General features: G+C 37.7%; 1 protein-coding gene across 1 annotated transcript in view; it reads right to left on the reverse strand.

Annotated features, from left to right (window-relative positions):
* Positions 1-1,180: 1,180 nt before the first annotated feature.
* Positions 1,181-13,548, reverse strand: part of CPS1 (carbamoyl-phosphate synthase 1) — a 142,516-nt gene continuing 130,148 nt past the window's right edge. Inside the window, exons 34-38 of the mRNA XM_067740711.1 lie at positions 12,619-12,717; positions 7,442-7,501; positions 6,591-6,703; positions 3,002-3,131; positions 1,181-2,274 (exon numbers count right to left, since the gene is read on the reverse strand). Of these exons, the coding sequence (XP_067596812.1) occupies positions 2,176-2,274; positions 3,002-3,131; positions 6,591-6,703; positions 7,442-7,501; positions 12,619-12,717 (501 nt within the window). The 3' untranslated portion in view covers positions 1,181-2,175. The remainder of the gene's footprint in view (positions 2,275-3,001; positions 3,132-6,590; positions 6,704-7,441; positions 7,502-12,618; positions 12,718-13,548) is intronic.

The following is a 13,548-nucleotide window of genomic DNA, read 5'->3' on the forward strand; positions in this document are numbered from 1 at the left end:
GTGACCCTGGGCATGTTAATTAACTTCTGGTGCTTCAGTTTATTTATAATATGGAGATGACAGCACCTACTCATAGGGATATTTTGAGGATTAAATGGGTTAACTCATGTAAAGGACTTAGAACTACCTGAGGAATAGCAGATACTCCATAATGTTACTTCCTTATTATGGTTGTGCTGGTGGTGTGATGGTGAAAATACAGCATCAGAAAAGTACTAGAATAATAGGTGTAGGAGGGATCATAGTATATTCTACACTAAAACTTGAAGAAACTCATTAAGTATTTTTAGGTGAATGAATCAATGATCAGGGAGTATATTAATATAATATTATGGGGAAGAAGTAAGGAAGGTCTTGGGCTTCCCTGGTGGCGCAGTGGTTGAGAGTTCACCTGCCGATGTAGGGGACACGGGTTCGTGCCCCAGTCCGGGAAGATCCCACATGCTGCGGAGCGGCTGGGCCCGTGAGCCATTGCCGCTGAGCCTGCACGTCCGGAGCCTGTGCTCCGCAACGGGAGAGGCCACAAGAGTGAGAGGCCCGCGTACCACCAAAAAAAAAAAAAAAAAAAAAAAAAAAAAGTAAGGAACGTCTCAACCACAATGATAACAAGAGGGAAAGAAGGGGAAAATAAATTTTAAAAGCCTTCATGTAGATCTATATCAAGGTAAAGGATAAAAGCTATTATGTCCTCATTATCTTAGAAATTTCACAAAGCCACGTTTTAGGTGGTATTTCTGGGATATGGTATCACCACGGCCATTGGCACTATGTTTCAGACGATATGGATCAGCCTCTGACTGGGTTCAAGTGCTTTTCTCTGTGTTATGCAAGACGTTTTTTAAAAGTTTAGTTTATTATGTATGTGTGGCAATCATTAGTCAGTGTGTGATTATAGCTGTATGTTTGAAAGGGTCCAGATCAAGGGTAGTATATAACTACATAAAAAGATAATAAATTTTTAATGAGATAAGCAAGCTATGGGAGGAGAAAAAAAAAGAGAAATGTAACAGTTTAAGCTTCATTAATTTTAATATTAATTTGTTCATATCCTATAGGGCTTTGAATAGAAAAAGAAAAAAAAGATATAATCTTGGCCCAAAACCCTGTTTCATCAGAGAAATGAACAGATTTTGTGTATCAATGTAAAAATAAATGAACACATAATAGCAAGAATACAACAGTCTTGTCTGTTGATAGTATTTTATTTAAAAGTTCACAATTAGAGCGCTTGTAATAACACAAAAAGTTTAAAAGTGACAAAGGCTGCCTGTAGGAAGGACTTTTCTTATATGTAGAAGGAACAAGGATCTTGTGCTTAAAATGTGTAAAACACTCATCGCAGAGTGGGACTCAGTAGATCAACAGAATCTATAATCTGAAGGGAATGAACATAACTTCCAAGTTATTCCAAAGTTGGCAGGAAGGAGGGGGGGTTGCAGAGATGGCATAAATCTGAGGATTTCACTTGGCTCAGGTTACAAATCCAAAGGACAACAAGAATAAACCATCTCAGCGGTATCCACCATCTGCTGACGTACTACAAAACACAAAACTGCAAACCAGTGTCCTTTAAAGAAATCCATACTTTAAAGACCTCTGTCACACGTCTCAAATTCAGCACTGTGGGAGGGGATAAGGATATTCCTGGTTAAGCCAGACAGAATGATGATTAAAAAGAAGCAATACACAAACATCATGATGGAGGAGTTCATAAATTAAATCCATGTTTCATTTGAACCATTTTTATAGTATTCTGCCTTTGTTAAAGTGCCCTGAGTATGGCAGATGGTATTTAAAAACAATGACAATAGTGTCCGTAAAGTATATATAGAAAGAGTTCAGAAGATAGAGCAGCAACTTTTTCGACCTTGATCATCGTTAATCAGCACCATAAAATGTTAGCTGCAAAGAAGCATGTAGGTAAGCTTAGCACACCAAAAATAAGGCATTTAGTAAATGAAGGAATTCTCGTGAAGGACTCTCTAAGTAAGGTTTTTAAAAAGTGACTGACAACAATTTAATTGTGAAAGAAGAGCATATTAAGGCATAACTAAGTAAACTGAAATAAACCTTGATATCAATATTCATCTCTGGGAAAGAAAGTTGTGAATCAGTTTCTTTAGATAAAAAACTGGCTTAGGTTGATTTAAGAATGGAGATGGGGCATCCATTTCTCTATGCCGCTTTCCCAGCACGGTACTGCCTGTAGTGGAAGAGACTCTTGGCGTCCACATTGCGAGATTTCTTCACAGCTTCCGCAAAAAGTTTGGTCACCTGAAAATATAAGGGTAGGAATCTTAGCAACGCATATGAAATGAAAGCGAATGTTTAATGCAGCAGGAGTGAAAAGTCACAGTTTCTGTTCCCAATTTTCAAAGGGGCAGGAGATGGAAGACACAAACATTTTTATTTAACGGGGACTTTCTCCTGTATCTCAGACCTCAACGTGAATAAGCTTATTTCCCCCCACCCCCCATGGGGATTAAAACTGACTGAGGGGGGAAAAATACAATGGGCAGAAAGTTAACGAGTCTTGACAAACATTTCTTCTCCCTGTGATAAATCTGGTGGGTCACATCCAAGTAGAAGGGAACATACCTCCTGCGATCATTGCCTGTGAATTGGACAAGTGCTTGCACTGTATCTGGATCTTCAGTGATCATTAACCTGTTGCTTTTATGCGGTGGCTTTCATTTAGACACGATGGAATAAAATTGTGTATCTTTATTCCATGCCACACCACACATGTTATTTAAAGGATAATTGTATGGGTAATGAGAGAACCATGGCTATCCATGGCTTCTGACTATCACAACTCCTTGATCACCAACTGTCTCAGATAGGCCATGACCTACCAAAATAGACCATTATTTTAGACTCTATTTAGAAATTCTTCTCCATTCTGAAAGTTACAAGAAAGGGAGAAGAGAGATGTGCACTCTTAAGGGAGGCGCAGAAATAAAAACCCTCAGGCAGGCTATCTGTGAGAAAAAGAACATACCTGGAAATTAGTGAGGAGAGCAATTCCACTGTCAACAGCTGTCCTCCGAATCACATAATTATCATGGACAAATTTAGTGTTGTTATTGGGGAGGTTAATCACCAAGTCAATGCTGCCGTCTCTAATCAACCTGGAGGAATAAACAAAATAAACACAAGTTTGCAGGAGACTATGTATATTTTATAATTAGTTTTTTTAAATACTAATGTAAATTACTTCTCTTAACCATTCAAGTCCATTCCATACTGAGTTGATTGACACCTGCCCTCCTTTATTCCTAAGCAGATGTACAAATTACACACATTTGGGGGTTATAAATTTTTGTTGTGTTCTTGAAAGAATTCTGGTGAATGCCTAATTAATCGAATGGAAATATTTGTTTCTCTTTAAAATGCTATCTATCCATAGCAAGAACTAGTAATTTGATAGACAATTATTTATTTTACAGGAGGTGGTTCCTCCAGCACTGAAGGCCATTTGGCCCCCATACTCCCCCCTCAGATCAACTTTACTTCATTGCCTGTTTCCCAGTGCCTTAGCTGATGGTGTGGAAATACAGGTCGCCTGATTTTAAATGAAAACATTGCACATTCTGTTGCTGGGCTACTACACACACTAGGAGACATTTAATCAAAATGTCAAAAGCATGAAGTATTGTTTTACAAAGCCCTAAGGAGGGCATATAGCATCATTAGAAGTCTACTAAAGTCAGAAAAATGTGCCCTTCTTTTATTAATTTGATAATAATTTAGGTTACTTTCTTAAGAGCCCTATCAAATAGTATATCACATAGAATTTGGTATGACTTAGCCATTCAGTAGGCTGTAACATCCTGTAGCACCTGAGAATTATCTCCCATGTACCCGTGCCACATAGCTCCATAAGTGTTGATGTAATGGTGTTCCTGAAGGCTCACGTAGTGTGCTGAAATAAATGCCTTACAAAACCTAGTGATGTACAGAATCCTAAAGACGCTACCAGAAAACTACTAGAGCTAATCGATGAATTTGGTAAAGTAGCAGGATTCAAAATTAATGTACAGAAATCTCTCGCATTCCTATACATTAATGATGAAAAATCTGAAAGAAAAATTAAGGAAACACTCCCATTTACCACTGCAACAAAAAGAATAAAATACCTAGGAATAAACCTACCTAAGGAGACAAAAGACCTGTATGCAGAAAACCATGACACTGATGAAAGAAATTAAAGATGATATAAACAGATGGAGAGATATACCATGTTCTTGGATTGGAAGAATCAACATTGTGAAAATGACTATACTATTGAAAGCATTCTACAGATTCGATGCAATCCCTACCAAACTACCACATTTTTCACAGAACTAGAACAAAAAATTTTACAATTTGTACAGAAAAAAAAAAGACCCCAAATAGCCAAAGCAATCTTGAGAAAGAAACACGGTGCTGGAGGAATCAGGCTCCCTGGCTTCAGACTATACTACAAAGCTACAGTAATCAAGATAGTATGGTACTGGCACAAAAACAGAAATATAGATCACTGGGACAGGATAGAAAGCCCAGATATAAACCCACACACCTATGGTTAGCATATCTTTGATAAAGGAGCAAAGAATATACAACGGAGAAAAGACAGCCTCTTCAATAAGTGGTGCTGGGAAAACTGGACAGCTACATGTAAAATAATGAAATTAGAACACTCCCTAACACCATACACAAAAATAAACTCAAAATGGACTAAAGACCTAAATGTAAGGCCAGACACTATAAACTCTTAGAGGAAAACATAGGCCGAACACTTTATGACATAAATCACAGCAAGATCCTTTTTGACCCACCTCCTAGACAAATGGAAATAAAAACAAAAATAAACAAATGGGACCTAATGAAACTTAAAAGCTGTTGCACAGCAAAGGAAACCATAAACAAGATGAAAAGACAACCCTCAGAATTGGAGAAAATATTTGCAAATGAAGCAACTGACAAAGGATTAATCTCCAAAATTTACAAGCAGCTCATGCAGCTCAATATCAAAAACAAACAACCCAATCCAAACATGGGCAGAAGACCTAAATAGACATCTCTCCAAAGAAGATATACAGATTGCCAACAAGCACATGAAAGAATGCTCAACATCACTAATCATTAGAGAAATGCAAATCAAAACTACAATGAGGTATCACCTCACACCGGTCAGAATGGCCATCAACAAAAAATCTACAAACAATAAATGCTGGACAAGGTGTGGAGAAAAGGGAACCCTCTTGCACTATTGGTGGGAATGTAAATTGATACAGCCACTATGGAGAACAGTATGGAGGTTCCTTAAAAAACTAAATATATGACTACCATATGACCCAGTAATCTCACTACTGGACATATACCTGAGAAAACCATAATTCAAAAAGAGTCATGCACCACAATGCCCATTGCAGCTCTATTTACAATAGCCAGGATATGGAAGCAACCTAAGTGTCCATCGACAGATGAATGGATAAAGAAGATGTGGCATATATATATATATATATATATATATATATATGTACAATGGAATATATATTACTGAGCCATGAAAAGAAAAGAAATTGAGTTATTTGTAGTGAGGTGGATAGACCTAGAGTCTGTCATACAGAGTGAAGTAAGTCAGAAAGAGGAAAATAAATACCGTATGCTAACACATATATATGGAATCTAAAAAAAAAAAAAAAAGGTTCTGATGAACCTAGGGGCAGGACAGGAATAAAGACGCAGATATAGAGAATGGACTTGAGGACACGGGGAGGGGGAAGGCTAAGCTGGGACGAAGTGAGAGAGTGGCATGGACTTATATATACAACCAAATGTAAAATAGATATCTAGTGGGAAGCAGCCATATAGCACAGGGAGATCAGCTGGGTGTTTTGTGACCACCTAGAGGGGTGGGATAGGGAGGGTGGGAGGGAGACGCAAGAGGGAGGAGATATGTGGATATATGTATATGTATAGCTGATTCATTTTGTTATAAAGCAGAAACTAACACACCACTGTAAAGCAATTATACGCCAATAAAGATGTTAAAAAAAAAAACCCAAAAAACCTAATAATGACATAACCTAAGGCATAACAACCAACCTGATCAAAGAATGGCAAATTAGGTAATACAATAGATGACATTACTATAGCACGCCCCCTAGTGTCCTGCATGCTGCAAGTCCTCAGTAAACTGATTCATTGATGTACAACCTCAGTGAAATGCAGCTGAGTATTCTTGATATACAGAATATAAGTTTGCCATAAAATACAGAGTGCTGCATTACATTCTTCATGCCCATGATTCTCACCACTGAGATCTTGGTGTCAGTCAAGGAATGGATACTTACTAGGAGACATTTTGAGAGATGCTACATATCACCATGTACATATATGGAATTATGTGTTTTGTAGTAATAGCAAAGTTCATGAGAAGGAAGCTTTACTATCGTTCACCAATTTCGTCATTTTAAATTGGATGACTAAGAAGACTTTTAGAAGACTTGCTATAGGGAAGGTGATATATTTACATCACAATAGTTCCCAAAGTTAATCCTTCATCTGTTTTGCTATCTCAGAATATTCTGCCCAGTTCTTACTTTCTGATGGAAGAGAGGCTGGGATTCTGTCCTTCTTGAGACGGCCACGCCACTGGGGTGGCAGGGACATTGTTGGCATTGAGCCAGTCTGATGTGGCTTCCGTAGCAAAGAGCTGCATTTAAGATGGAAAAGTCGGTTACTGTATCACAAGGAAAGTTTTCACAGAACAAAGACAGGCACTGGGACACACGTGTCATTTAAAGCATAGAGCAGAAAAAACTGGTGAATATGAGATGCAAAATGATGTCAGAAATAGAGACTTAGACTCAGCATCTAGAGTCACGGGCACTTTAAATATTTTTAAAATATTTGCAGTAAGAAAAAATTTAATAACCTCAATTGTAACTGCTTTTGTAGAGGAGAAAAATAAAGCGTTGTTGATGGCTGAAAATTCATTGTTATTAGGCCAACAAACCCTCATGACCACAGGTCCAATGAGCCTTGGGACTCATTCTGTTTTACAGAACCAGGCTTTGTGTGGAGATATTCATGGCAAAGAATTTTTGCCTGTAACTGTTAACACGTGGAAACTATGACTTCGTATGGAAACAGAAAAAGGAAAAATGGAAAATATATGGAAATACATTGAAACTTTATCCCAATTCTGTGTATGCAAAACTCTTTAAGTTTTTAGCCAGCAAATTTTATTGAGTTTGTGGTAATTGTGTTAAAACTTAAAGCTAGTCTTTCTGATTAGTTTATTCCATTGAAGTTTTGAAACTGTCAAGTTAGACATCTTTCAAGTGGAGAGGTTATATTTTGCGCTATTTTATTCGCTAATATTCTTCAGTATTCTTTTTTGCAGATAGAATGCTGACAGAAAACAACTTAAAAAAATAATATCACATACCTTGAAGCCTTCATTATGTAATTGTTCAGCCACACCAAGGAATTGTGGACGGAATGATTGCTGAAATTAAAGGAATTTAACTGAATTCACTTTCCAGATATACATGTTATTCATTTAGTCATGCAATATGGCATTCTCTCATGTCATAAAAGGCAATGCCATGTGTTGCCAGGTGCTTTCTATTCAAAGATGACAAGTTTTATCCTTTTTTTTTTTTTTTTTTTTTTTGCGGTACTTGGGCCTCTCACTGTTGTGGCCTCTCCCGTTGCGGAGCACAGGCTCCGGACGCGCAGGCTCAGCGGCCATGGCTCACGGGCCCAGCCGCTCCGCGGCATGTGGGATCCTCCCGGACCGGGGCACGAACCTGTGTCCCCTTTATCGGCAGGCGGACTCTCAACCACTGCGCCACCAGGGAAGCCCAAGTTTTATCCTTTTATTCTCCTTTAATGAGTATAACCTCTTACTTATTTTCTGATATAGATGAAATTCCATCCACATTGTCTTGCTTTCTACTGTCTTACTTCTTACCCCTCAAATTCCTTCACCCCCTATTTAATCCACTTAGCCTCTGCCTGTAGAATCAGATTCACCCCAGTTCTGGATGAACCCTTTTCCTGGTCAGGGAGAATTTAAAGTCACCTGGACTAGGCGCTCAGCACCAAGTCAGCCTTGTTGGATGTTTTGCTGTTCAACCCGTTCTAATTGCTGAATTCTAACTTTGGACTGCACTTCAATAACTAGGTCCTGTCCTAGTAGTTCATGCACCGTTCCCTACAAGAAGTCAATCATTTGGAACTCAGTTTGGCAAAGAGTAAAAGAATGAGCTCTGGAGTCACTAAGCTGCATTTCAAATACTGTCTGACCTGCAGATACCAGTCAGAACCTCATTATGGATCTGTTTCAGTGTCGTCCCCCAGGTGGAAAAGATAAATATCCGACATGACAGTATTGGCAGTTTCCAGCCAGGGAACTACTCTGCCTTCTGGTCTGGGGTGTTGGCTTTCATAGTCACATTATAAACTTCTATCAAACATGTATTGAACACTTGTGACACATAAAATAGGCTCGCTACGAAAAGAAATTACAGCTGTCAGCTTGCATCTGAGTAGCCCCAGATTTAATAGCTGATTGAAAATACCTGGGTAAGAAACCACTTGTTACTAAAGGTGAAAAGTACAAGCTGATTTATTTCCTGGAAAACATTTATAAGGAAGAAAGTCTTTTAAAAATGATAAAAAATAAATATTTCCTCTAATTATCATTTTCACATTAATCCAACTTCTGGCTACAGAACCAAAAGCCAAGTTAAGGCTGTGTCATGCCTGTGGACTCTACTGGGACGTGTGGATTGACAATGCTATGGTTGTTCCTAATGATTCTGTATTGAAGATAAAAGGTTATTCATGTCACTTGGAGTTGTCTTTTTCAAATAAAATGCTTGCTTTGTGTTCCTGGGCAATGCTGAAGCGCAGATGTCAGGATGGTACTCTTCACAAGCATCACTGAATAGCCCAATCAGAGGGGAAAAAACAGTGAGGGCTCTTGATCTACTCTAGAGTAAATCATTTATTGTTAAAGGGTGTTCCAGAAAACTTCAAAACAAGGCAGATTGCCTACTCATAGCAACTAAAAATAAACCCTGATGGAAATATTGCAGGAAAATCAAAGACGATTTTGTTGCCACATAAACCTACATTACGCCTTTCTTATATTAGGATCTATGCTTATGGAAAGGGTCTTGGTAGAGATACAGTACATATAATAGTTGACAAGGATCTTTTTTTTTTTTTTTTGCAGTACGCGGGCCTGTCCCGTTGCGGACCACAGGCTCACGGGCCTAGCCGCTCCGCGGCATGTGGGATCTTCCCAGACCAGGGCACGAACCCGTGTCCCCTGCATCAGCAGGCGGACTCTCAACCACTGCGCCACCAGGGAAGCCTGACACGGATCCTTTGACAAAATCTAAATCTTGATTTTTTTTTTCCCTAAGTCCTAGTTACACAAGATTGATGTCATGAATATTTCAAACTTCTCAAGTAATTTGACCATAAGATTAACTTTGAGAAGGCAGAAACAGAGGGTCTCTGTATGTGAAGGAGTAGGGTAGGAAAGAGAAAATAAAGAAAAATTAGGAACACTGAAATATAACCAATGAGCATGTACACATGCACATGCACACACACACACACACACACACACACACAATCTATTTACTAAATGTTGAGTCGTGGTTGATACTTGCTAGTGATAAATTAAAATTTGAAATATGTGTTAAACTACCAACAATAAGAAAAAATGTTTCCCGGCTCAGCGTCCCTTTTGCCTTTCCTCCATATTTCTCTTTTCCCCCAATTTTCTCTTGCAACCTGCTGTGAAAAGTTAGAGGTAAGGTTTCTTCCATTAAATCTTTCTACTCATAGCAGGTAGCTGGGTCAGGGTGGGGCAATGACGAGAAAAGAAGACCTTTACTTCAAATAAATGGTATAGATGTTGACCAATCTCCCCACATATACATGAAGGAATAATAAAGCAAATTAACTGCAACAGTGCTGGCTACCAGGGCTCCTCTGTGATTGAAGTCTATATAACATCATGCTAAATGAATGTTTATCTCAGGAAATCAAAATGCAATGGTGGACTTTCTTTCTTAGTACATAACTCAACGAAATGTATTCTCTTGTATTTACCGGCCTTAACCCCGTTTATATATTAGCAGTACTATTTTAGGTCCTTTTCAGTTCTGACTTTATGTATTTGGATGAATTTATATGAATTCTTCTGTCCAAGTGGAATCATGTTAAACAAAATGTGTTTTTTTAGGCATGATGTATCCTGAAATATGGAATTATAATTACTTTATCCACAGTTAATATGAAGCTTAGGTAGATTTGTTCCCATTCTGCCTAAGAAGATGTCCAGTGAGTTTTAGCTATTAACTCTAGGGTTAGTATATTCTGTCATATTGTTCAGTTAAATTTGTGATTATCCTTTTTAAAGAAATCACTGTAAATGAAAATCCTCCATATAATAGTGAAGAGATTATACACTGGTGACGGCAGCTTTTCTTTGCCTCCCATATAAAGTAGGTTAGAAAATGATTTCTGCATATCTAGAGGCTTAGAGTCTTAATGATCAATTTTACCACAGCTGCAAATATTTTATTAAATATAACTTTATTATTAAATATTTCTTTAAATATACTTTTTAAATTCTGTAATTAAAATACATATATATTTAAATTCCTTACATTATGCATGCATGCACAGGGAGAAAGTTCTTTGCAAAAATTCATGTAGCTGCTGGATTTCTTTAAAAAAGAATACACCGAAAGGTAAAACTTAAATGAACAAAACCTCATTGCTTTAAGAAAACTTTTTGTTCCCTACAAACCCCCCTTTTTCCCTACAAAGCAAAAATTCTGTTCACTGATGCCAAAATCACACTAGTACTTCATGGGGATCAAATTAATTTTTGCTTTACATTTCCCTGCAGCACTGGAACCAAACAAGGCACTATTTTATACATCACTGCCTTCTTAAAGTGGTATTTTAAAATGTTAGCATTATTCTGATTAGTTGTGAGGACGGGGACTAAGGGCATGGTCTCCTCTGGATGCCCCCAGGTCTCACATTAAACTTTAAGCCATAACTAGAAGTTGGAGAAATACTCTTATACTTGTGACTTAATAATACTTAATACCCATTATAATGTGATGAGTCTCTCATATGGTGTGATGTGTCTCTGAACTGCCATTAAGCTTCGCAATTGCAATTCATCTTGTTAGCTTCTGTTCTAACTGTTCACCATCACCCTTCTGGCACCTTTATGAAGCAAAATCCCAATTTAGTCTTTGCAGAAACTTCTCCAAAGCCGCTACCCATCCAGTCTCCAGAGACTAATTTGCTGATATTAAGGCACTCTAATGCGACAGCATCTCTAATAATTACCCACTGATTTGAAAATACCTGGTATTATTCTAATTATATTTTTATTGATTTGTATGTAACAATGCAGGATTTGAAATTATTAAAAGTATGGCAGGGGTGATATATAAAACCATCTATTGTTATTGTAGGCTCCAAGAATTATTAACCTCAAATGAAAGTGAATGATCAGTTGGGAAACACCTAGTATTTTTCGGGAAATTTATAAACAAACAGTTTGTACACTCTTGTAATAATATTCCAAGGAGTAATAAGAGTTTCCTGGCTCCCATTTTGCCCTAAGATTTACATTTGACTTGCAATAATAAACCAATAATGTCCTTCTCACCATATGAAGATATTCACGTATAATTACTTCACCCGGCTTTGACTTAGAAGGTTTACTAAGTAACAATATTTCAAGAACTTCCACAGTACACTGTGGGATGTACTGACTTTCTTAAGCCCATTAAGTCACTGCCCTTTAAGAACTTTCAATTCGTCTTGGAGTGTCAGGCTAAGAAAATTTCTCAAATAATGCCCATGTCTTCTTCAACTTTGAATCTTTGACATTTAGTAGAAATTGAAATGTGAATGAATGAATGTAAGGAAGGAAGGAACAGAGGTCAGGAGGGGATAATACTGACTTCAGTTTGGGATGTGCTGTGTTTGAGACATCCAGATAGAGGTATCCAGCAAATTGTTGGAAACAGGGGATGGCTGAGGATAAAGATTTAAAGTTGATAGTTTTAGATGGAGAGTGGATACCAAAGACAGGAATGAGCTGGCAAAGGGGAAAGTCAAGAGAAAGAACTAGACATAGACATAGACACAGACTCAGAAAAAGAGTTGAGACCCAACCTCATGGAAAGCCTAGGTTCAGAGGCTAAGGAGGTAGAACTAAGAATAAAAATATAGAAAAGATGTAACCAAAGAGTAGAATAGAATCCTTTTGAAGTTGCCCTAAATCCTGTTCAGGATAAGTATCACTTCACTAGAGATTTTTTTCTTTTCTTTCTTTCTTTTTTTTTTTTTAGTTGTTTATTCACTTATTTGTGTTGGCTGCTGCAATGAGAAAAGGCAAAAATCAGGGAACAGACAGAGTACAAATGTCCATTCTTTCTAGAAGTTGCTGGGGTTTTTTTAGTGGAACTTTAAACAAATCTCCCCTCTTCTATACCACCATTAAGGTCATTTCCCCCACCAACTCCCAGCATGTGCCCGCAGGCATGCATACAACCACACACCACTTACCTGAATTCCAATCAGGATGCCTTTCTGGGGTAACTTAAATCCTGTGGAAAGCATTGCCTTTAGGAAAGCGGTATGAATACCTTCACCAAAGCAAGCCACCTGTTTAGAATAAATGAAAAAAATAAAGTAAAAGAAAGCAAATGATAGTCACTCAACGTTACCAAAAAACAAACACAAATGAAAAGTCAGAGACTCCTATGCTAGATTTTATTGAGTTACCCAAGGACCATGTAATCTGAATCCAGGGATTAAAAATCTGGCTAGGGCAGACGTATCTTGTGTTTTTAATTAAGCATAATGAATAAGTAAGCAATTCTTTCTCTGTCCAACAACACTCCATGGAGCAACGCAACTGGATTCTACTGTGAGATATCTGGATACAAATTACAGCTTCTGGCCCATAATATGGTGAGTTACCAAATGTTAATACGACTTAACGTTTAAATAACGGTATATGTCTTGTATGCTATGCAACAGGGCATGAATTCATGGGTCAGTAGCACAAATGCATAACTGCTGATCAATCAGTTAGGAGTCATTTCATATGTATGAGAAAGCCTTCAGAGAAATTCAATAAATCTATGAAAATCTCAAAGGAACTTGTTCTTTTATTATTATTATTGTTTTCATAAAATGAACCAAAATACCTTGCTACTAGTCCTGAATATTATAGCCTAAAGTAAAAAAAATTCCAAATTAACATACAATGTTGGGATATACAGAGGCTTCCCCTAGGGTAACTGTGCTACAATATAACTACAAGTCAAACGCCCACACTAACTACAGAACAAGTATATCTGAGCATGATAGGAGTAGATTCTGCCATGCACATCATCATTTGGCACGGGTAGAGAACCACCATTAGAGTAAATAACACTGATGGCTAAATTCATTCTTTAAGCAAATGACGACCTTACTGTCAAAGGAAAG

This window comes from Pseudorca crassidens, chromosome 6 (assembly GCF_039906515.1).
Source record: "Pseudorca crassidens isolate mPseCra1 chromosome 6, mPseCra1.hap1, whole genome shotgun sequence".
In the NCBI taxonomy this organism is placed as follows: Eukaryota; Metazoa; Chordata; class Mammalia; order Artiodactyla; family Delphinidae; genus Pseudorca; species Pseudorca crassidens.